The sequence below is a fragment of the Tenrec ecaudatus genome, chromosome 7 (assembly GCF_050624435.1).
Source record: "Tenrec ecaudatus isolate mTenEca1 chromosome 7, mTenEca1.hap1, whole genome shotgun sequence".
Lineage (NCBI taxonomy): Eukaryota > Metazoa > Chordata > Mammalia > Afrosoricida > Tenrecidae > Tenrec > Tenrec ecaudatus.
Genome location: NC_134536.1, coordinates 117,434,941 through 117,460,355, shown reverse-complemented (window position 1 = coordinate 117,460,355; position 25,415 = coordinate 117,434,941). Strand labels below are relative to the sequence as shown.

Below are 25,415 nucleotides of genomic sequence, written 5' to 3'. Positions count from 1 at the left end.
GTAAAACGAAATTCCCATCTTTGTTTTAAGAAGTATTGCTCCCATCCCCCCTGCCCCTTGCCCCTCTACACACACCCCTTTTGGGATCCTCTCTACTGGATTTTTGCTTGTTGGTAACAGAATAGAAGTAAAAATGCCTCTCTTTTCCGTATAGATGAGGATCAGTGTCTTTCGCTTTTAAACGGTCTGGTTGGTCTCGGTTGACCAGTTGGAATTTTGCAAAGAGATTTCTTCCATATAGCTAAGGGGCGTCTCCTGAGCAGGTGCTTTGGATTTCTGAATCGATTTCCAATGGTCAGTCAGGTGGATGCTGATCTTCATATTCTCAGCCTCTTTGCTGTGCTAGGGGTCCAGACGGGAAAAGACGACCTGGCGAGATGTTCTCAATAAAGGCCGCGTAGGTCGTAATGAAACCCCCAGCCACGGTGCACATCAGCGCACCCGAGAAGTGCTGGCTACACACTCTGTGACGCTGCGATAGAGACCCGCCACAATAGGCGCAGGAGCGGTGTCTTCTCTCTCTTTTCTTTTAAAGAATGCCTTGTCCTCACTTCTTGAGTAATTACCCAGTACCATGTTTGAGAGTTTGCACCCGAAGCTAGAGAGAGAATGTCCGCTTGGCCGAGGCTCTGCAGGGATTTAGGGTAGGGTGACAGTACAGTATGACAGTTGCACTTCTAGGAGCACAGGGTAGAGGGGATATCCCCCTAGTTCCGAGGAAGCGAGGAACACGTCTAGACAAAGAAATGTGAAGACATTTCTGGACCGAAGAAGTGAGGTGCGCATGTGCATGAAGGTTGGACATGGAGTGGTGGAGTTGGGGCCATGCACATTGTTACCTGAGAGCTTGGCAACAGAGGAAGCCGGACAGACAGATGGCTGCGAACTCAGGAAGGACTGTGGTAAGGGAATGTTTTCCTGAAAGCCGTGGGAGCTGTGGAAGTGGTTCAGGAAGGGCAGTGGTTCACGCTTTGCCGGAATTGATTCCGGACAGCAGGCACCCACCATGAGTTTGGGAGTAGAAAGGCTGGGGATGGGAGCCAGCGGATTAGACAGGCTGGACCAGTCTAGAGGGCAGCAAGGGGGAGGCGGAATGAGAGGTCTAGATGTGAGCTGAACTCCCGCTCCCCAACCCTGGAGAAAGATCAGAGTGGATTGGGCCTGAGGGGCAAGGGGGATTTATTGGTAGGCATTCGCAGGGTGGGATGTCTTTGGGATACGTACCTGGAGAAGTTTAGGTGGACAGCCGATGTGAGAGTCTAAGGATTAGGGAAGACAGTGTAGCAGGAGGTAGTGGTTCGGAGAGTTTTACAGATGTAAGCGATGGTTGAAGCATAGGCATCCATGAGGTCACTCAGGGAGAGGTCACAGAATTGGGAGGGCACATGGACACTCTGACTTAGCTCAGATTCAGGGGCCAGACAGGGAGAGGGATTCTTCTATGATGCAGAAATGCAGTAGTCGAAGGATTGGTCGGCAGTGGTGCCCGGTGGGGTAGAGAGGGCCCAGCAGGCTCATCGAGGTGAGCATTTGTAGAGGTGATTGAATGTGTGGGCAGGGCCTACAGCTTCTGGATTCGTGCATGGAGCTGTTTTCGTAGATGAAACTCCTCTGGGCAGCCCTGAGGGCAGCTGAGCCCTGGCAGCAGCAGCATTGATTCCGCAGCCAGTGGGAAGGCATTTGCAGAGCAGCTGGAGAAATGGACATCGATGTAGGAAGCACAGGGAAAGGACTGCAGTGTGAAATGGGGCAGAAGGATGGGTAAGCTGGACTGAAACGTTTCCGGGGGATTTGCCACTTAGGGGATCCTCTCGGACAGCAGAGGCAAGGTCAGAAGTGGCTCACAGCACCATAATCTGTGGCTTGTTGTTTTGCGCTTTTTTCCTCCTCCTCTTTTGAGAGAATAGAGAGGGTCTTTAAAAACACCAGCGATCCCTGTTTCCTGGAAGAAACACCAGTTATCACCATTTCCGGCTGGATCTGCCGGTTCCATGGGATGTGAGCAATTACGGGGTTGTATCTGTTGCAGACAGCTAATGATGATGTGATGCACCGAGGGGTTTCACAACTCCTTCCTCACACGTTGTAGGCATTTGATCTGAGTCTGCCCTGTGTGTGGGAGTAGGCCATCTAGGCATTACTTTTGACACCGTGGGGAACCCTTCGGGAGCCTGCTCTTGGCGATGGTTGTTACCAAGGTGGACTGTGGTCGCTTTCAAACTCAAAGCTTTTGGGATCTGCCATCGAATTGAATCCACCTAATAGGAACCTCGCAGGATGGAATAGAATCGCCCCATTTCTTGTGATGTGCCTCTCTGAGGTCTTACAGCTTTACTGGAGTAGACAGCCTCATTGTTCTCCTGCAGAACCGTTGGTGAGTTTGAACCAGTGACCTTGTGGTATTAGCAGCTCTGTGCATAAGCTACTATGCCACCAGAAGTCTGGTTATTCTATATAAAGTAATGAAGAGCATGGAAGAGGTAATGATAAGATCCTCTGATAATTGTTACCTTCACACCATTGTGTTTCCATGTGCATCTCATCGTAGGATTCTTTTAAATTGTAAATTCAATATACGGTCATTATAAAAAAGGGCAGTAGAGGCAATCAGATGTAAAGTTAGTGGTCTCCAATGATGGACAATCACAGTGCATTGCGCTTGCTTTGTGAAGTTCAATTCCCTGACTGGATTATGGGATCAGAGAGGACAATGACTTTATCTTTCTTATATCCTTTACCGCAAGGGCCTGGCCTAAGTAACCAGGGTCCAGTAAATACTATTATTAAAAAGTTGAATAAGGGAACAGGTGAATGGATATGGTGACTTCTGGAGAGAAACTGATTACCAGGGCATGGCAGTTACATCATCTCCTGTCAACTTGCGCAGGGGTGGAGTCTAGCTGTCACTCAGGCTACAGCTTGATGACTTTATTTGGAGGTGCGAGGGAGATTAATAGCTCATTGGATGCCAGACACAATCCCTGTGAGACATTCCTAATGACAAGACACATGGAGCTATGCTGATGAAGCTAGAGCGCTGGAGCTGGAGGAGCCGAGTAGAGACTCACACTACTGGATCCATAAGACTTTCCACCCACTGGCCCGTGATCTTCCTGCATTTGGCATCATTTCAGGTGCTATGTGAGTCTGAAGAGGAATTTATAGACGGGTTTTGGACATACGGGTTAATATCGTACTTATGGACTTGATCTGGACTGGGCTTGGGTGTTTTCTCAATAGACAGTTACTCTTTGATATGAAGCTCTCTGTGACACACATATGAGTCTCCCTGGATTTGTTTCTCTGGTCTACCCAGATTCACACAGAGGGGCAGGTCCTGTAGTTGGTTTGTGATTTATCGGAGTGACTATCATAGGATGTACTGAGCACCAGCATACAGGGTCTGACATGTGGCATCTGCAGCCCCTTTACCCAACCCAGAAGAGCAGAGTTCTCGAATTATGGGAACAAAGTTAATAAATTGAGAAGCTGGGTAACCTTTCTGATTTCATAAGGCATGTAATTATATAAGTCTGGAATTAGAGGTAGGCTATAAGGAATGAATATATTATATTTTAATTTTAAAAGAAACATATCAGAACTCATCATTAAGTTCGAACGGTCTAGAAACCTGCACATGCTTTCTGCACATGTTTTTTTCTTGCCTACCAGGCACTTGTATCCCTGGAAAGAATAACTTGCAGAGGGAAGAGTCCTGGCCTAGAGAGGAGAAGCTTTAGCCTTTGCCCAGAGGCGTTCAGGCCGCGCGGCAGAGCTGCATTTGGTAGGTTGGGGAGGGATGCTGGAGGAGAAGATGGTAAGGACAGTACACTGGAGTACCTTGATCCTGAGGTCTCTGAGAAATGGGCGCTTCCAGGAATGAGGAGAGCAAGGAGGCCCTACGATCGTTCTTCCTTCGCTTGTTGCAGTGTTTTGGCAGGTAGACTGGCGCTACCCACATCAGATTCCTTCTTAAACACGCGTGTTTCCATCTCACCAAAGATGAGGCAATTCCTAGAGCGGGATTCAAACGATCTGCCTTTTAATCTCCCTAGAAAAGTCATGCACATTGAAGTCGGCTCTGAGGCCACTCGTGTGTAAGAACATACCAAGAACTTCCACAGTTCCAGACAAGGTCAAGATCCTAAGGAGCTTTTAGATTAAAGGAACATCTTCCCAGTATGACCTTTCTCAGCTTCAGCTAAACCCAAGGAACAGAGACACTTTCTACCTAATCCACCATTCATGTGTTCATTATGGTGATCCAGATGACTCTCCAGCCAAAGCAAACGTTTCACCCCTATCTCACTTTGTTCTAAACTAGCACAGGTGCTTGTGTGTTTGAGGATCGCCGTGCCAAACTTGTTGCTGTCCAGGCTCCAGGCGATTCTAACCCAGCACAGCCATACAAGTCAGGGTAGAACTGCCACACCGCATCCCAACGCTCTACATCTTTGTGGCAGCAGACACATCTGTCTCCCACAGAACAGCTGGTGGACTTGGCGAAATCCAGCACATTTTGTCCATTGGCAATGCCAAAGGAATATATATGCACCCTGTATAGGGTGAATACTTTTATGGTTACAATATTCATTTAAAACTATACATTGATAGGTTTCTTTTCAAGAAGTTCAGTGTATTATAAAATAAAGTATTTCAAATGGTTAGAAAATGATGGCAGCATATGTACAGATATGCTTGATGCAACTGATGTATGGATTATTATGAGAGCTGTGAGAGCCCCCAATAAAATGATTTTTAAAAAAAAGCGATGCAGCTCATGAAATGATGTTGTAAAAAATGTAAAAAAAAGTAAGCTTTAATACTGTTAAAAATAATAAAACAGTTTCATTTGTTAGTTGACATTATATAGTTTCTAAACTCTTCAGCTTTTTATTTATAGTAGTTGGAGCCTTGGTGCTGTAGTGGTTATGACTTGGCTTGATCTCAAGGTCAGCAGTTCTAAACCCCAGCTGCTGTAAGGGAGACAGATAACGCTTTCTACTCCAGGGAAGAGTTAGTCTCAAAAACCCACAAGGTCATGGTGAGCCAGAATTGAGTTGATGTTAGTCAGTTTTCTTCCCCCTTCTCTTAGAGTTCTTTGAAAAATGTTAACACACTTTTGCTCTCTTTAGCTTTAACTTTTTTCCCTCTCTTTTTTTTCCTGGCTAAGTGTATTTATATTATGAGTAGAGGGATTTAAACTTCATCTTGAACTGGGAAGGAGGCCGTCAGCTGGGCTGAAGTCTCTTATGTTCTTACTCAACCTCCTTTCCCCCTCCAGTCCCTCATCTTCTCCTCAACAACTTAACAGTGTGGTTTTCCTTTTGCCTTCCATTGGAGCCATTGTAACTACGGCCTGGAGGAAAGCCTTTCAGTGTTGGATATATTGCCATCTAACAGCAAAACCTAGCTTTATCTAAATTGTTGATGGGTCCCTGAGTAACTGCCTGATAAAACTACTGTTCTCAGCCTGGCCTCATAGCCGCTTCATGTAGGTGGTGGTGGTTATTTTTAAGCATGGCCCAAGTTACACCCCCAAGGTCAAACCAATTTCCTTGGAACCGCTGAAGATTGTCCCAAGTGATTCTGCTGTGGAGGCAGGGCTGAGAACATTTACAGTCAAGTGCCTCACTCTTGATCAAAGGTCTTGGAGGGCTTGGTTGCTCTCCTTGCTGTTGCTGGGTACAGTCCTGTCTGTCCTGACTCAGAGACCTGTATGACAGAGTAGAAATGCCCCCATAGAGTTTCCAAATCTTTGCAGTGATTACAGCAGAGCCACTGAGTGAGTTCGAACTGTCCACCTTTCAAATATGTATGTCTTATTTCCATTAACAGCGAGTACGTAGCCATTGCACGACCAGGCCGTGTTCTAACACGTAGAATGGGGGTGAATCAATTGCTCATTAAGGGAGTCAACCTGTTTATCAAACTCTGCAGGCTGCCTTTTTCCTGTCTCTGAAGTTTGAGAATCCCCAGGCCCGATTCTTGTTAATACAGTTGAACGTTTGCTTGTTGAAAGTGCTGGTGGTATGCATTGGGCAGCTAACTGCAGGCCACGCAGTTCTAAACCGCCAGCCGCTCCTCAGGAGAAAGCTGGGGCTGTCTACTCCTGTTCAGAGTGACAGTCTTGGAAACTCGCAGGGGCAGTTCTACCCTGTCCTAGAGGATCGCTGTGAGTAGACTTGATGGCGGTGAGTTTGGTTTTGTTAACTGCTTGATTGCTAATGGAAAGGCTTTCAATTCCAGCCCTTGTAAGAATAGGCCCGGCAAACGACATGCAAAAAAAAAAATCACAGATGGTGAGAAGCTGGTAACCATGAGTTGGAATGGACTCAGTTTTGGGGTGGTGTTGGTGTGTGTCAGAGACAGAGACCGACTTACCCACCTGCATTAGGGATACACTTTGGGGAAAAGCTGGTTTATTTGAGCCAAGGGTCTTTTCCTGAGCCCTCTGGAGATCGCTAAGTGATCACTCCTGCCCTTACCCTTTATCCTTTGTGGCACACAGAGGATATTTTTAGGGGTCTGGGGATGGATTGCTCATTTCCAGTCTATGGCTAAACCTGTAGATTGACAAATATGTGCATGTTGTGGGCGTGTGAAGCATGTTGTGGGGGTGTGAGCGGCCGTCACAGAGTTTATTTCCCTGGGGTCAGCTGCCACTCATGGTGACCCATGCCTTGCACCAGCTGCTTCATAGTTGATAGTAGGGTGTTGGTTTTTTTCTATCCCAACTGATAAGAATCCTAGATTCTAACAGGAAAGTTAAAGTTTACTTTAAAAGGGAACGCCAGACAGTGTGGAGTCTGTCGTCACAGAGGTCGTGCAAAAGGACTAGCCTTGGACTTGAGAACCGGGCAAGATTTGGGTTGTCTTAGAAAAATGGAGGATGGAAGAGACTTGGGAGAACATTGGAGACTTAATTTCTTATCAACAACGTTTGATACAGAAATACCAGTAGTTGCACCTTTGCCCATATTGAATGCGTTATTCTGTAATTTGTGTGTGTGTGTGTGTGTGTGTGTGTGTGTGTGTGTGTGTGTGTGTGAGAGAGAGAGAGAGAGAGAGAGAGAGAGAGAGAGAGAGAGAGAGAGAGAGAGAGAGAGAGAGAATGGAGAATGAATCTTGGACTTCAGGACACATTTGTGCCCACTGAGCCAGCTGTGTTGGGGAATGAAGATGCAGGTGTAGAGCCTATTTCACAGGTGACAACTTGGTCAGGAGTACTCATTGCCAGTGATGAGGATTGCATGTGGGTCAATGCTTACAAGGGGTCTCTCTCTTCCTGCCTTTCCCGCTTTCAGGACCAGTGACTTCTGGTTTGATCTTACTACTTGTGCTCTGCTTTTTGACGTCATCTCTTACCTGTGCTAGGAGGCTGCGTGGGCATGGATTTTGCCCACTAAGGCTGTTGCTGCTCTTGGATGAATTGGTAGTAGAAAGAAGAATAGGAAAAATGGGATGTAACTCGCCCCCGCCCCACCACACACACTTTTAAATCTCCATTTAGCATAGTCCCCCTGTATATACCCAGAGGAACAGCTGAGGTGGCAAATGCAGACTCAGATCACGCGTTCACATTTAGGCTTGTTTGACAATCCCGGATATTTTTAAGCAGGATTGAGTCAGGCAATGGCAACGGGCAGCACAGCATTCAAGCTGTCTGTTTGGCACACAAAGACCTAGTTTTATCCCAGTAGTAAATAATTCTAGGTGAAACAATTTGATGTACCGAATGTATCCAAAGCCACAATGTTCAGTGTTCCACTACAGACTGCCGACATCTCTGTTTCCATGCTTGTTTTGTTCAAGGCCGGATGTTTTCTTCCTGTGGTGTTTGAATTCTGCCTCTGGCCAGGTGTTGACTCATGGTTTTTATACATAGCGGGATCCCAGGTTGCTGACCGGTGTCCCTTCTACCTCCCTCTCTCCATCCCTCTCCACCACAAGCACAAATACACATGCTCGTATAGCCTGGTACAGTAGATGTAGGGTTTGCTTCTCAGGGTCCTGGAATTTGGATGTTTGGCTTTCCTGGGGGTTGGTGGAGCACATCCCCCAGAGGCTACTCTTTGATTTATGGACTTTCTGACACCATCCACAGACCTGTTCTGAGAGTTCTCTGCGATGCATAGGTAGGTGGCTCCCTGTCCCTTCTTGGTACACCGAGTTCCAAAGTCATCCCTTGCAATTGCCCTTGTTGCCTGTGAGGAAGGGCTGGACTGAGCTGCAGCTGTCTTTCATTCCATCTCTAATTGTCTGTCTCTGCTGACTCCTCCGATTTTCTAAACAAACCTACATAGCGTTGTCAGTCGATGAGTGTTTCCTTTTCAAGGTCATGGGCATTTGCCTCAAGCTTTAAGTAACAGCCCCGGCTGATGGCACTCTGACCACAGGTTCTCGGCTCGAAGATTTAGTGGAGGAGTATGATGGGGGGTAAAAAAAAAAGATTCTGATGCAGGGCTCTTGTTTTCAGTTTAATAAGAAAAAATATCACTATAATTCAGTAAGAGACATAATCACGATGGAATCTCAGATTAAGCAGTAGCCCTTTGAAATAAAATTGACTTCAAGATAAGAAAACCTTATCGCATTTCCCCCATTTTTCTCATTTTTCCAACTGTTATCACTTTGCTTCTGCCTGGAATCTGGCAGCTGCTTTTATACCCACTTTGTCTCCCACTCTTCCCACTGACTTCAAAACCTTTGCAGTAGCTCCACTTCCTCTCAAACCACCCTGCTCAAGTACTCTCAAAGATGATAGCAACCCCCCTTGGCCAACCCCCCATCGCTTTCTCACCGATAGAGCCGTCTGGCCTCTGGGTGAAACTCTTTGGTCTCTTGGCTTCTGTTACCCCAACCAGGCCCATTCCTTCCTTCCCTGGCTGTTGACTTCTCGTTCTCTGCTGGTGCCTCACACCCCCTGCCCCACTGCCTGACAGCAGCTCCTTCCCATCTTCTTTCCTTCCTCCCTCTCTCTCACCCATCATCTCTGTGAAATGCCTCACAGCTGGTGCCTCTGAGCCGAGGCTTGCGCTCGCTCCTAACTGCCCCGTATGTGTGTTTGTGCGTTTCCACAGCATGTCTCCCTCTGAGTAAAGCGACTTCTCCTTCCGACTCGATTGCCTCCCAACAGCCGCCTCTCACAGTGAGAAGTCAGCAGACTCTCCTGGGTTTTCAGGGATGTGACCTTTTGGAAGCAGATTGCCAGGTCTTTTTTGTAAGGCACCACTGGGTGGATTCGAACCAAACCTGGAGCTTATCAGAAAGCATGTGCACCACGCTGGGATGCCTCCAGGTGATTGACTGGATCTGACTCTCCGGATCCCCAGCGGTCACCTGCACAGTCTTCCAAGAGTGTGAGGCAGGTGACTGGAATTTTAAACCCCCGTTCTTCATGTGCCAGAAGAATAAGCGTTGTCAGTTTGTCGAACGTTTCGGGACCTGCTTCGGGATCTCTGAAGTGGAAACACTACTGTCCGTCTTGGTACTTGCTGTAAGGATTAGAGAGAACATCCACCAACTCTAGGAGTCACACCTGGCACATAATAAGACCTCAGTGTTCAGCAGCGGGTTATGAAGGGAATGTCGTGGTCTACCCTGAGGATGGAGGACGAATTGGACACTGGGAGAGACCATTTAAGAGGCTGTTCATAGTTACTTAGATGTTGATGTGAATATGCATGTCGCATTTTTACATAAATAGTGTGCACATTTACACATTTTGCCAGCTGCACAACCCCTGGGCCACATATTTGAAGTATGTGCTCTGGTGATGTGTGTGTGCACATGTTCTATGCATGGGCATGGTTTATGAGTGTGTGGATACACAACAGTTGCCTTCCAACTGATTCTGACTCTTGGGAGAATAAATAGAATTATGCACCATACAGTTTCCAGTGGCTAATTTTGTGGAATCTGCAGCTCTATCTTCCCATGTACCTTGGATGGTCTCAAACCCCCATCCTTTCATTTATTCTCTGACTGCCACCCAGGGCACACACGCACACACAGTCCCACTATGCATATACATAAAGCATTGTCTGTGTATGCACGAACACACACACAACCCCACGATACATATACATAAAGCATTGTCTGTGTATGCACGAACACACACACAACCCTACGATACATATACATAAAGTATTGTCTATGCACACACACACACACACTGTTACATTTCCCCTACTTCTGAAACATAGTGACCCCATTACAGAAGAATGAAACCTTGCCTGGTCCGATGCCACTCTCAATCATCCCTCTGTTTGAGTGCATTGTTACAGCTGTGTGTCCTTCTATTTCATCGAAGTTCGTCCTCTTTTTCTTCTACCAAGCACAATGTCTTTCTCCAGAGACTGGTCCTCCTGAAAATATGCCCAATGAACCTAAGCAACACCACCACATCCCCACTTCTCAGGAATGTCCTGGCTGCATTTCTTCCAAGACAGACTCGGTCATTCTTCTGGCATTCCATGGCTATTTAGTATTCTTCACCAACATTGTAATTCAGAAGCATTAGTTCTTCTCCAGTCTTATCCATTTTCCAGCTCTCATATGCCTATGAGGCAATTGAAAATTCTGTGACTCAAGTATGACATTTTTGCTCTTTAACACTTAATACATATAATACTATATATATATCCAAACTGAAATTCATTACTGTTAGTCTGGATAGACTAGAGAAACCAACTGATGGACAACACATGTATAAGAAAGAGGTTTATATACAAGAGCAGGTGAACATTGAGAAAACATTCCAGCCCAGTCCAGATCAAGTCCAAAAGTCCGATATTAGCCCGTATGTCCGATACCAATCTATAAAGTTCTCTTCAGGCTCACAAAACACATGCAATGGCGCCGATTGTAGAAGATCACAGGCCAGTGGGTAGAAGGTCTGGATCCAGTGGCATTGGAACCATCTCAGTGTTGGCAGGGGTCTCTGCATCAGGGTGGGTCCATGCATCTTGTCAGCTGCTGTGCCTCCCAGGGTGTGAGCAGAGAGTCTCCTCCCTCCAAGGAGGAAATACCGGATTTCCTAGGATTTCAGGGAAAGGCCATGCCCACACAGAAGCCTCATTGGCTATGATCCGATTGACAAGCTAGACTCCACCCCTACACTCTTAATCCTCAAATTGACAAATGATTATATATCTACCGCACTACCATTGAGTCTATGTTGACTCATAGTGACCTTATACGTAGATGCTCTGAAATATTGTATTTAGTAGTATAGACATGACATGTAGGTAGGCACAATATTCATAAAAATTGTGTGTGTTTGTAGCTGACATGTTAATGACTTCATGGCAGCTAATAGCAACTAAGGAAGTAGATTAAAGTAAAATCGAGCAACAAACTGGAGAACGTATATTATCAGATATCAGTCATATACTTAAAATACATACAATATTCCACATGTAAAATAGTCTATGAAACTAGGATTATAGTGTCCGTTCTTCTAGACCAGGGGTGGGGAACTATTTTTCTGCAAAGCACCATTTAGGTATTTATAACTTCATTCCCAGGCCATTCTGATCAAACGCTCAATTAAAGCTCCCTTTTGTGATAGTTGGACCTGCTTCTCTTTGGTAGGCATGTGCTGTTACCTGGTATTGATGCTTTCACAGGCTTTATAGGCCCACATGCCAGAAATTCCCCACCCTGGGGCTAGACCTGTACACATGTATGATCATGCAAGGCAGAAACCTTACCACAGAGTCACGTGTTTTCCACATTTGAATTTCAGCTGTGAGCTGTCATATAGTAGCTGATTGCTCCGGAGTTCTTGGATCAAGGCCTCCATGTTCCCTTTTATTCCTTCCTTCTTCCCACCCCCTCAGTTTCAAAGGGCTCGGCATGTTTGGGCTCAGCTTGCTCTCAGCCTTGGCACATTGGCGGAAGAAACAGCTTGGGACCAAGAAAGTCTGTTCTATTTCAGCTCTGCTCGGTGTTAGCATGTCCCAAATAAACCTCTTCTTGAGTTGCTTTGAATTTACCTCCGAAAGCCTGGAAATCTATAATCTCAGATTTGGTTCCAAGAGAAAGGGTTTAAAAGAACAACTTCAGTCATCTTAAAAATCACAAGACTTAGCGACCTGCAAAGCCCAGGAGAAATGATTCGACCTCACCAGTGATTGGGAAGTAAAAGGAAAGCAGGCCAGACTTGCTAATAAGTTGGAAGTTTGTAATAAAATGGATTTTTCTAATAAGTTGGAATGTAGCAGAACAAAAGGTGGAGGTGGTGTTTAGAATGGGCTCAACCTCAGCCAAGCTGATGGGAGGAGGAGGAGCTTGTTCAGGTGCCCTGGGATAGGTGCTGACTCAGCGTCCCTTTGTGCAACCGAAGGAAACAGGCCAGTCCTCCGCTGTCCTCTCAAGTGTGGATGGGAGGATACAGAGGTATAAACCACTTTATATAGGTGTAAAGCACTTTCACATACATTATCAAGTACCATCGTGCCTCGTGGCACTGTGGGATGAGCATTGATCTGCCAACGGAGAAGGCAGAGTTCTGAGCCCACAGCTGTTCCCCAGGGAGAAAACGCGGCAGCCTGCTCCCATACACATCTGTGGCCTCGGTAGCAGTTCTCTGGAAACCCTGTGGAGCACTTGCAGTCTGCCGTAGACGGTCTCTCTGAGGTGGAACGGAAGCGGGAGCAGCTGCTCAGGTGACGGCAGGTTTAAGCACTCAGATGCCAACTGAAAGGTTAGCAGTTCCCACCCACCCGGTGGCTCCATGGAACAAGACCTAGTCTGGCGGTCAGCTCCTCTAATGGACCATACAAGCACCAGTCCCCATAACCGAGACCAGAAGAGCTGGATGGCTACTCCTGCCAACTGCTCTGAAAAGGATCATTACAAACAAATAACACCCCCCACCCACCAATACACAGTCCGCAGTAACCGTGATATAGGAGTGTAGGCATCAATAGACACACCAGCTAACCAAATGTGGGAGGGGGTGGGGGTATACTTAGGAATATATATAGATCTGACGGAGGGTATTATACATGTACCTCGGCTGCTCAGCTGCTTTATTCAGCCATGAATATGGTGTATCATATAGGGGGAAACTAACCCTAAAGGGCAGTTCCACTGGGTTGAAGAGGCTCCCTGTCAATCAAAATCAACTCGGTGGCAGTAGGTTTGGTTTGGGTTTTGTTTGATGTCTTTTTTTTTTCTTCTTCTTCTACCTTTTTGGAGTTTTGCCCAAGGGAATAATCGAAATAAGCATTAACCAAATGGTAACTTCAGAAGCCTAAAAACAACCTCATTGTTCAGTGACAGGTGATTGATTAAATAAAGTACACAAATGAATGCAGTGGGCTTTCTTGCCACTACACCAAAACATTTGGAAAAATAATGGCACAGAAAAATGTAAGTTAATGCAAATTGCAAAAATCAGCATGAACTTAGGATGAGAGAATGACAACTGAAAATACATCAAAATAAAATATCTGTGGGAGAGAAATGTCTTGGCTCTTTTAAAACATTTCTTCTTTGTACTTTTCTTCTGTAGGAGGAAGCTTTAAAAAGTTTGTGGGAAATGGAACTGAACGATGGTGTCACTACCCTCGAACTTTTTGGAGCCATGCATAGTTTCCAAACTGTTAGGGGGAAATTCATTGTAAGCAGAAGAAAAGCTGCAGCATTCGAATGCCTTGTGCAGATACGGCCACATAGAAACAGTCAGGGAAAACGTCTCCTGGGAACGGCAGCTATTCCACCAGTGACTTGAAAGGATGTTGGAAGTTGGGTGGTTTTTATTTTTAAATTCATTTTTCTTTAATGTGCTTCTGTTAGAGATATAGCTTCTCCTGGGAAGGTCCATCCAGGATAAATGTATATAATGCTTTATAAATCTGCACTTGAATAGAAGCTGTAATTTCCAAGCATTCTCTTTGTGGTTCATCTGGAGGTTGATGAGGACTGTAAACAGCAGTGATAGTTAATAGAAATTTTCTTTACTCCTACAGATATTCCTGAAATTCCAGAAAGCATCTCATTCTGTAAGGCACTCCAGATAGCTGACTTCAGCGGAAACCCACTGAATAGGTAACTTCACTGCTCGTGTATTGATTTTTGTTTTCGTATTCTGTGGTCGTTAGTTGCTGTTGAGTCAGTTCCAACTCAGAGAGACCCTGTGCGCACCAGAAGGAGACCCTGCCTGGTCCTGTGCACCTTGTTCTTTCTTTGAGCCCATTGTTGACGTCACTGTTGACGTCGGTCCATCTTGTCGAGGGCCTTCCTCATTTGTGCTGCCCCTTCACGTTACCCAGTGTGGTACCCTTCTCCAGGGGCTGGCCTCTTCTGACAACATAACCCAAGTCAGTCTGTGAGAGCTAAGCCAAGGACACAACTAGATTTCCCGTTTGGGAAGGACTTAGATGGACCAGTTGGAAATGTTTGTCTTCCTCAAGGACTGTGGGCTTTCACAGATCATTAAAAACAGCGTTGTGCCAGGTGTTGGCCGGCAGAGGACATAGTGCTGTTGACAGAAACCCTGCGATGATGTAGAAGACTCGGGAGTGCGCACAAGGCGTGTCCAATGAAGCGATGCGACGAATCAGTGTGATCCATCCTGCCTCGTGGAGTCTACAAGAGAGGACAGAATTTAAAAAAAAAAAAATCATTTTATTGAGGGCTCTTATCACAACCCATACATAGATCCATTGTGTCAAGCACATTTGTACATATGTTGCCATCATCATTCTCAAAACATTTTTTTTCTACTTGATATCAGCTCGTTTCCCCCCTCCCAGAGCCTCCCTCCCCCTACGATCCCTTGATAATTTATATTTTTTTTTTTCATGTCCTACACCGACCACTGACTCCCTTCACCCACTTTTCTGTTGTCAATCCCCCTATGGGTGGGGGGTGGGTTATACATCAAACATTGTGATTGGTTCCCCCTTTTTGCCCCCAACTTCCCCTTCCCCTCCTGGTATCACTACTCTCAGTATTGGTCCCGAGGGGTTTATCTGTCCTGGATTTCCTGTGTTGGGAGCTCTTGTCTGTTACCAGTGTACATGCTCTGATCTCACCAGAGATGTAAGGGATTTCCAACTCCTGGAGAGCTGACATCAGACTTTATCGGAGGGGTAGCTCTGGGAGATGCCATTTGCAACTCTTTTTTAAAAATTATTATCGTGGACTCATACAGCTCTTATCACAGTGCATACATATATCAATTGTGTCAAGCCCTCATCATTCTCAGAACGTTTTGTAAGGAAGCTTATTTCACATGTCAACTCGCCTGTAATCCTCGCCCACTTTTAAAACTATTGACACCCTTCATTCCTGATGTTAGTAATAGCTGCTGTTCCCCCCCTTTACTTCCCCCCTAAACGAAGCCAACTGTCACTCCTTTAAGAGCCCCAGGGGCACAGTGATTAAAGCCCTCGTCTGGTTGTTGGTTTGGACCCACCAGCAATGCCTTGCGGGCTGGGAAGGTGCAGCAGTTTTGGTCCTGCAAAGACGGACAGTCTTGGAACCCAGTGGAGCTGTCTGCGCTGCCTACAGAGTCACTATGAGTCAGAGTGGCTCAACAGCGGGGCTTGGTCTGCTTTTGGTTTGGCTATTACTGCCCTGTGGTCCCGGCTTCACCCTTGTTGGTGTGACACAGTTCACATCCCACTGTGACTGAGAGGCAGACCCAGAGCCCCCTCTTCAGGTCTTGGCTTGTTTATTTGCCCACTGTCCACAACTTCAGATGCCTGGGTGGCAGTTGTGCAAAGACAGCTCTTGGGAGCCTTTTCCTAGCCTCTTTGGGCCAGGTGGGCCTATTTTAGGGTGTCTCGAGACGGTATGTAACCTCAGAAGAAATTGCCTGTTTTGTATCCCTTTTCCTTCTTTCCCCTCTTTTTTGGGTCGGGGGATCTAGACAAATGTAGATTAAATAAAAACATTTTAAAAATCCCCCTCATCTTGAAATTTGCCTGGGATTGCTTGGGTATATTGTGCTGGAGAAGACAGTTCTGGTCACCCACCCCCTGCTATCTGCTTATCTTTAAGAAGTAAACATCTTTTATAAGTACTTCTGTTCTTTTGAATTCTGATGATTCCATTACAATAACATTAATCACTGGCAAATCAGCGCTCTCTTACCCTCTGATCCACAGTTTCAATAGCTTTCTGACCCATCGCCGCCCTCAAACCATCTTCCAGAGTTATTCCTGCCTTAAAGTATAGCCTCCTCTCCTTGTCCTTACGAGACCAAGTCCAAGCTCCTGGTTGTGCCATGCCAGGCTCTTTCTGATCAGACCCTGACCAGGCCTGCCACCCAGTTGGGCCTCAGTGATCAGCTGTGCCAGGCACCAAACTCTGCAGTCGACTGTAATAAAATGCTCAGCCCCTCCCCTTTCATCATGCCAAGCTCCTTCATCCTTTCAGATGCCTCTAGCATTTCCTTCTTCCAGAAAGTCTTTCTTGATAACTCCCTACTGGCTCCTCCTCTGGGCTTTCCTAATGCTCTGGGTGTCAGTTACATGATTACTTTGACTAAAACTCCCCAGCCAGACTGAGTAAATTCCTTCATCCCTCTATTTATCATTGTCGGGCCTCCTGGAATGTGGTTTTTAAAAATATAGAACAAACAGCAACAAATTCACTACCATTGAATCAGTGGTGACTCATATCGACCCACTGTGGGGTTCTGAGACTGTTAACTGTTTACAGGAGTAGAAAACCCAGTCTTTGTCCAGAAGAGCTGCTGGTGGTTTCGAACTGCCGGCCATGAGGATCGAAGCTTACCTTCCTTTTTCTTGTGCGCTGACATTGGAATGAGCCATGATATCAGAACTCACTGCACCGGAACATGCCCACATTGTAGGAGCTATTCCTTGTTTGTTAGTGCCCCCTCCCCCTTTTAAAATGTGGCCTTATTTATTTTGGCAGGTTATTTAAAGTAAAACCCAAACTAAACCCACCGCCATCAAGTCAATACATCAACTCAGAGCAACCCTGCGTAGGGTTTCTGAGATTGTCAACCCATATGGACACGGTCTCACTGCTTTTCCTCAAAGTGACTGGTAGGTTTGAACCACTGACCTTGTGGTTAGCAATCCAGCCACTGCTGAATCCACAGTGACACCGGGACTTCTGTACTTAACTCAAACTCACTGGCACAGTATAGAACTGCTCCTGTGGGTTTCCGAGTTGTAACCTTTGGGGTAAGAGCAAGCCTTAATTTGACCTGTGTACTCCTTAATACTTTACAAATTTAAATACAATGTGACCATCTTACTTTATGCCTGATGAAAATAGGACTCAATGAGGCTAAATGACCTTGAGAAGTTTTGAGACCTGTGGGCTGCAAACTTGTGTTGGAACTCATTCCTCCTAACTTTAGCCTGCTCTTTCCCCTCACATCTGGATAATATGGCTCTTACGGTTCACAGCAAATAAAAATCATCTCAATCATTAATTATTTTTATTAGTGCTTAGAAGCTTGTTGGCATGTTTTCTACTTGGTATTTACTTTCTAGGGGGGGGGGATAAAAGAAACAAAAATCCTAGGCAGAACAGGTAAGTGACATCTTTTAATTATAGGTGAAAATTTGATCTCTACTAAGCCGCGGAAGAGACTCCATTTGGTAAATGCTTTTCTGAGGATGAATTGTAATGATTGTGAAAATTCTAGCCAATGCTCTTCTCTTAGAGGTCTGATTTTGAACTTTGGAGTTGCCTACGTGAAACCTCAAATGGTAGCGTCGGATTTGCTTTCAATAGAAGGAAAAGAAATGCTGGAAGATGCTAATCCAGAGACTGTTACTATAACCAGAAATCTCTCTCTTCTGGAAAGATAAAACCAACAACAACAGCAACAAACACCCCGGCAGCCTGTGTGCGCCTCAGAGGGCTTTCCGCACTTTGTGTGTCCTGGAATCTTCCTGCCTTTCCTAGCTTTCTGCTTTCTAAACCATGGTAACCACAGAAATATTGCAGCTAAACGTTCCTTGTCATATAAAATTTTAAAACAAAAGCAGTATTATTTTGAAATCTTGCTTCTCTCTGGAGTTGAGTGGAAATATGGAAATGTATCCTTTTGTGTAGAACCCAGTGAAATATGCAATCGTCTCAAGTGATTGGCACCTGAGAGAAATTTTTTTTTTAATGGATAAAGCAGCAGTTGGCTGTCACCTGATCAGGTCTAAGTAGTCCATCACGTGCTGTCGGGAGGAAAAGCTACAGGAAGGAAAATTGCAGGTAGTTGCCCTGGGTTTTATGACAGTCTTACTGAGCTGCCTGAATTTTCTCTCCATTTCCTGCTGATCAGTAAAGCATTTTAGTGACAGCCGTGATTTATCGTTTCTTTCCTAGAGCACTCAGTTAACTCAACATCCACTCTCCCCGCCCCACCCGCCAACCCTTTGAGGGGAAAAGGCTTGCACATCTTTCCTCCGTAATTATCTCTACTCATCTTTTCAACCACGAGTCACTGTACCCCTGCGCTCCTACTTAGATCGCCCAAGACAGGGTTTCGTTTTTCTCGTCAGCGTTCTGTGAATATGGGAAAGCAGGCCAACCTGGCAGACCCAAGGCAGTCGGAGGAGGTTGCTTCCATTAGAATGGAGAAGACATCCTCACGGTACCAATGCTCAGTGCACACACACAGCGCTGCTGTATTAATCCACCTCATTTTCTGTTGCAGATTGCCGGCGAGCTTTCCTGAATTACAGAATTTAACGTGTCTTTCTGTAAACGACATCTCCCTGCAGTCCCTGCCTGAAAACATTGGCAAGTAAGTTCCCATGCGAAGCTGGGTGGAGTCGGGTGCCCTCACCTTCGCCCTCCTTCCCTTGTGCAGTTAGTTTTCTGCACACCAGGTCTTTCAGCTGACCTTTTCCGCTGCCCTCCAGGAAGAAAATTCCAGAGCCTCCGCTGTTTTCTGCCTCGATTTTAATGGTTAACAAGCAACGCTGCTACTTGTTACTAGTGCAAACCATCGTCTGTCTGGATGCCTTTTTCAAATGGATGGATTCCAAAGGAGTTAATTTAAGCAAAGGAGCATGTGTCGTGTAGGTGGTTAGTAAACACTGTCAGTTTGTGAAAGGACCCCTCGCGGCAGTTTTAAGTCAGCCTGGCTGGAAGGCAGCCAGCAAACTCATCAGTTCAAGTCTGTGGCCATACACAAGCTCTGTCTGGGAGCTTCGACCTGAAACTAGGGAATGGCCAGGAGGGCACATTTGGAAGACAGGTGTGCTCTTGGGAGAGGTGCAACCTTGGCACATTGCTGAGCTGCAGGTTTAGAGGTCAGGGGGCTTAGGCAACAGCAAGAAATAAGATCCTCTGATGGACATGCGTGCCAGCGGATGGACACATGTTGTCCTCGGATGAATGTACTGGATGACCCCGGCAGGCCTTTCCCGTCCCTGCAGGACGTAGAAGGCACTTCAGGCTGATAACGCACACTTAGAACCACCAGAAACGAAAGTGTGACCTGGCCACCTTAACCTGGTATACCATTGTTCCATATCGTCACCGAGGACCTGCCTGGTGCTTACCTGTCCTGCCTGTGTTAAGACCAAGTAGAAACGTGATTTTTGAGAACCACAATCAGTGTCTAGATGCAGACATCTTACCTAGTCTGCAAAGCTTCCATTTCCAGAGGTGTTTGTGGGGCAGGGAGCCGGGGGTCTTTAGAGTCCCTGGATGGTGCAAATAGTACGTATTCAACCACTAACCTAAAATGTTGGAGGTTTGAACCCACCCAGTGGAAGAAAGGCCTAATGGTCTACCAGTGAAAAGGGTTGCCACGCTAGCTCCGTGGGACAGACTTGTCCTCTGATACACGCGAGTTGGGATTGGCTTGACAAGCAATGGGCCTGGTTCTTTTTTTTGTTTTGAGTGGTTCTAACACCTTACCTGCTTGGTTGCTAACCAATGTTGGTGTCTCGGAAGAAAGGTCAGGTGACCTGCCCCAAAGTCATCCATTGAAAACGTGGTGGAGCACAGTTCTCGGACACACACGGGCCTCCATGAGTCTCAGTTGACTCGGCCGCAACTGGTGGTCTTCAGTAGATTTTACCACTCGTTCCCTAAGCCCATGGGCTGACCCTTGTGCCAGCCCAAAAGTGAGCGTGTTTCTGAGATGGCCACTGAGGTTTGGACACTGTGCTGGTGGAACTGCTGGATCAAGAATTATGCCCACCAGCTCACGTGCTCAGGAGGCGAGGGACACAAAATTCCCCAGCACAGCCTGAATTTATAATGTTGCTTGCAGTGAGTGCTCTGTGTGTTCTGGCCATGCACTTACACTTCATTTTTGCTTGATCAAGTTCATACATGCCTAGTTTTTAAAAAAAAGCCTTAAATATAGCAGTCTATAAGGCACCCATTCTGATGTGCTCTCCCCTGCTCCCCAGGGTCTTTGGAACTTCGCTTGGCGTCCCCTCTCATTCTCTGTCCACGCATAGCCACCAGTTGGCTCCCCTGCCCCTCTCCAATTCCTGCTGTCTCTTTCCCCCTGGTTCCCCCACCCCAACCCCCACCCTTTAGGTAGTTGAATGCTTTGGTAGATTTGTTCTTACACCAGAGTTGTGTTAGTCTGAGTAGACTAGAGAAATAAATCCACAGAAACTCATGTATAGAGAGTTTTATATAAAGGGTAAGTACATTCAGAAAGCATCCGACCCCAAGGCTGCCCAAGCCCACAAGCCCAACATGAGCCCATAAGTCAGGAACCAATCTACAATGTTGTCCTCAATCTCACAAAACACATGCAATGATGCCAACTGCAGGAGGAAAGCCGAATCAGTGAGCGTGTAAGCATCTCAGTGCTGGCAGGGGTCTCCATTTGGCTGCTCCAGCACCTAGGGCTGCATTGGGTAGGTCCATGTGGCTTCTCCTTGGGGATGTCTTGCAGGAAATGAGCCTTGCCAGCTGAAGCAGGGAACTGGCTAAGGCAGCTGTATCCTGGTCCGACCATCAGGAATCAAGAGACCTGAGAACTAGAAATCGAGGCTCACTGAGCCACTTACCTCTCCGCCCTTCAATTAACCCCACGTGTTTATCGGCCAGGTTGGCACAATAAACCTTAACTCTCTCAAGAGTTTAAGACCCACAGTACTGTTTCCTTATCCCATCTTTCCTGTTAACGTCTGTACATGCACACAGATTTAAGATTTATGTCTTTGCCCTTCTGTCTGTTGTAAAGGTTGTGGCTTTTTCTTGCCCCTTGTCCTTGGACTTAATCAGCTCGCATCGTGACTATCACAGCATTAAGTTTGCTGTTTTGCTTCCTTCTGGAATAAAATGCCACCTTGAGTTTCAGTCATTGGTAATCTCGGAAATAAGAACATGGGATTGGATAAGTGAGTGAACTGATTCATAGTAGGTCTGCTTTAGAAATTAAATGAGAAAAAGGGAGTCCCTGATGGCTTGCTATGCCTAAGGCTCTTACCGTAGCCGGAGCCAGCGTGGTTTCTTCCCTTGGTGTTATGGTTTACAGAAATGCAGGCAGAAACTCAAGAATGAACGAACTCCTTGGAGAGATTGGGCCCTGGTTCCCTCCCCCATGCCATGGCATGGATGCCGACTCACCGTGACCCTGTACACAGTACAGCGGAGAACTGCTTCTGAGGGTGTCTGAGACTCGAAGTCTTTATGGGAACAGGCAGTCACATCCTGTCCTTTGGATCATCTGGTGGGTTAAAGCCGTCCATCTTTCAGGTTGCAACCCCATGCTTAGCCCCAGCACCACGAGGATGCCTTTCTGGTGTCTTAGACCATGCCAAAGAGGCGCTTGAAATGGCTGAAATAGCAGTTGTTGAGGGCCTCTTAGATATGGATGAGTGTACTATATTTTAAACAAATCATTCTATGAAACTTGTGGAGGACACATTTCTCAAGGAAAGGACTCGGCTTCCTTAAGTGGTTTCTTTAGAATATTGAATGGATTCCATTCACCAAGTACTTAGTTACCAACCCAAACTGGCAGAGTTGTAGCATGGTATCGGAACATACCTATTTCGTATTCTTTTTAAAATCCCCAAAGGACGACAGTCGAGCCATTAGGGTGGCGATCCTCTCGGTTCCATGTGTGGATTCTCAAGTGGGGTTTCTCCATGGCTGAGGCGTGATTCTGCTCACATGAGTACCCCATGCTAGCAGCAGCTCTGGAGCACCAGTGGACGCAGCCATAGTGAGGTCCTTGGAATTCCTGCGAAAGGTAGCGGTTTCCCAAGGACCTAGGTGCCCCTCTCGTGGGCCCGAGAACCCACATAGGGTGGGTAGAACGAAATCCTTGACCTACGTGGACGAAGTGGCTCTTTGAATCCATGCAGAGCCCCTGTGGAATACGGCCATGGCACTTAGCTTCCACGAAGATCGTCAGTCCCCTCTCCTCCTAACCGAATGAATGAATAAGTCAACCCATTGTCATTGAATTGGTTCCAACTCATAGCGACCTTATAGAGGGTTATGAGATTATAAATCTTTAAGGGAGCTGTCAATTTCACATCTTTCTCCTGAGAAGCAGCAGGTAGGTTTGAACAGCCCACTTTGGTACAAATGGTATGTAAAATAGAAAGATTGTTTTGATCATTTAATTGCTTTTTATTTATCTCAAAATTTTTTGATTCCTGGTATGTGGCAGGCCTTCCATATTACTGTCTTTCTCTCTGAAATATTTTAAATTTAAAATATTCTGTGTGTCCCACCTGAGCTTGTCACTGCCTCCCTGAGTACCTCAATGCACAGTGGCCGCACATTGGTGCTACCCACCTTGGGGCACTGTAATGACTACTTGGCTGTGCTCAAGATGTCTCAGGAGTAACACTGGGCTTCCCAGGGATCTCACGGTTGGGATCTTTTGTAAGCAGACCACCAGGTCTTTCTTCCTCGCTACCTCTGGGCAGTGTTCAAAGCAATAGGCGTTCCGTTTGCCGAATGCTTAATGTTTGCGCTACCCGGGATCTCCTCTCCAGAGTAAAGGTGGTAGGTATGCTATCAACGAGGGACACGCGAACTCATCTTCAATGGATTTTCACATAAACTTTTGTTTTTTTGTTAGACACATAAGAATGCGATATCTCTTGACTGGTTTTCAGGAACAATTGATGTTAAGGAAAATGGTCTTTTATAAGCAAAACATCAACATATACCTTTTCATAATCATAAGGAAATTTTAGTTACTTATAATTATTAAATGATATAAGCCATAAGATTTTAAAAATGATAAAGCATTTCCAATCCCATTGGTTTCATTAACAAAACCTATTTTTACAGTTTTAGTGAAATATTTTAAACGTGCTTACTTAAAAAAAATTAAGTATATAAGCTGACTTCAAAAAAGTCCATGGAAAAATTCTGTTCTCGTTTAATTCTATTTTTCATGAACATTTGAAAGCCTTTATATTCTTTAACAAACATATTGCTATGTAATGCACCTATATGAATATTTAAAAAATAAATCTAAATATGAATATTTTAAAAATCAAGCTAGCACTCCCAGCCATGACAGGGATCACAATAAAAGATCCTGGAGAGAGAAGGATCAAATAGTGGAACAAAACTCAAAATCCTGAAAGTAGACCAGGCTTACTGATTGGATAGAGATGAGTGGAATCCTCCCGTCTATGGCCCCTACTCACCCAACAGAACTCATTCTTCCGCTAAACAATAGGCCTTTATGGGGAGCAGTATCACTAGTGGGGCACACACACCTTAAAAGAATCAACCACTTGAGGTCAAGCGGCGGGGGGGCAGCATTTGCCCAAGGACCACATTCAGAAGGGCTGAGGAGAGGAGGCATGGAGGTAGGAAACACAGGGAGGGTGCGTTGTACTAGTCAAGGTCAACCACACCACTGTATTAAGAATTAAAGCCTTTATTAAACAGCTGGACCAAGAATAGGCTCCTGGAAACCTCTCGATCCAGAGCAGAGACATCCCATGATGTTTACAGTTCAAAGTATTGGGCTGGCTTAAGGGGAGGGATATGTTAGCAGTTACATTCTTATCAGCTTTGCAGGATAACGGGGTTGGGGGGAACAGCACAGCTGCAGTTACCAAATTCAAGGTCGGACAAGATACTGTACATTTCTTGCTCATTTGGCAGGCAAACTTTGGACACATCTTAGAAGAGTCAAGGTCTCGTTTGGAGAGCTGGGACAGGGAAGAGGAGAAGTGGGGCTAGCTGCCAGCAGGGGTTAAAGGCAGTATGAAACACAATGGAGTTTTCTCATGTTCAGCTAGGCGACTACAGGAGCAGCGTGTGATGTTGCGTCGAGGCGATTGTAGTGCATGAGTTGACACATTTTATGAATTTCATAATCTGCTCTGTAAACTTTCATCCCATTCACACAATGAAAAAGAATTCTGTGTTAGCCCAGGCTGACTATAGAGAAACAAATTCATAGACACTCCTATTTATATAAGAAAGAGCTTTATATAAAAGAGCAGTGGTATATTGAGAAAACAGGCCAGCCCAGTCCAGATGGAGTCCATAAGTCCGACATTAGCTTATATGTCCGACACCAGTCCATAAATTCCTCTTCAGACTCACGCAATACATGCAATGATATTGGATGCAGGGAGATCACAGGCCAGTGGGTGGAGTCTTGTGGATCCAGTGGTAGTAGAAGCATCTTAGTGCTGGTGTGGGTCTCCGCGTGGCTCCTCCAGCTCTCTGAGTGTCTCAACACCAGGAAAGGGAAGGTAGATTGGGTCTGGCCTTCAGTGAGCTATTTATCTACATCAAGCCTCTAAATGAGGTCATCAGGCTGTAACCTGATTGACAGGCTAGACTCCACTCCTTCGTTCAAGTTGGCACGAGTTCTGTCTAAGAAGGATGAGGATATACTTTAAAAGCGTGTGAAGTCAGGTAGGCCTGAGAACCAGGGATTCTCCCTCTCTGCTTTATGGTGGTTCCAGTAAGGTCTCGCCAGGGCTTTGTGGAAAGTGAGCACAGGGTAGTTTTCTACTGGGCGGTCTCTGCTGTCCCATTGGCGTCATTACAGCTCTGTTGACCTCTTAGTTGTGGTTTTGGTAATCGAGTTGCTATGATATCTGCATTAAATGTCACGAATTTTTTTCAAGTTGAAATTTGGAGACTATATTACCTTAGGACATTGGTTTAGATATTCAGGAGTACTTGTGAATTTTTTTTTCTCTACTCAAATGAACCAGGAAACAGCTTTTCATGAGCATGAACATTAATGAAAGAGATAACATGGATCTAGTTCTCTATCCTTATATATAAATATATTTACATATGGGAAATAGATCTATGTACTTGTATTTATATGTTAAGTCGTAAGATAGCAGACAGACATTGGGCCTCTACTCAAGTACTCCCTCAACGCAAGAACACTTTGTTCTAATAACCTGGCATTCCATGATGCTCACCTTCCCGACAAGATCACTGAAGACAAAATGGGCGCGTAAGCACATGTGGTAAAGAAAGCT

General features: G+C 45.7%; 1 protein-coding gene across 1 annotated transcript in view; it reads left to right on the top strand.

Moving 5' to 3' along the window:
* LRRC1 (leucine rich repeat containing 1) overlaps positions 1 to 25,415 on the top strand; it is a 159,894-nt gene that overhangs the window by 78,376 nt on the left and 56,103 nt on the right. The window contains exons 3-4 of the mRNA XM_075554964.1: positions 13,983 to 14,061; positions 18,659 to 18,748. Of these exons, the coding sequence (XP_075411079.1) occupies positions 13,983 to 14,061; positions 18,659 to 18,748 (169 nt within the window). The remainder of the gene's footprint in view (positions 1 to 13,982; positions 14,062 to 18,658; positions 18,749 to 25,415) is intronic.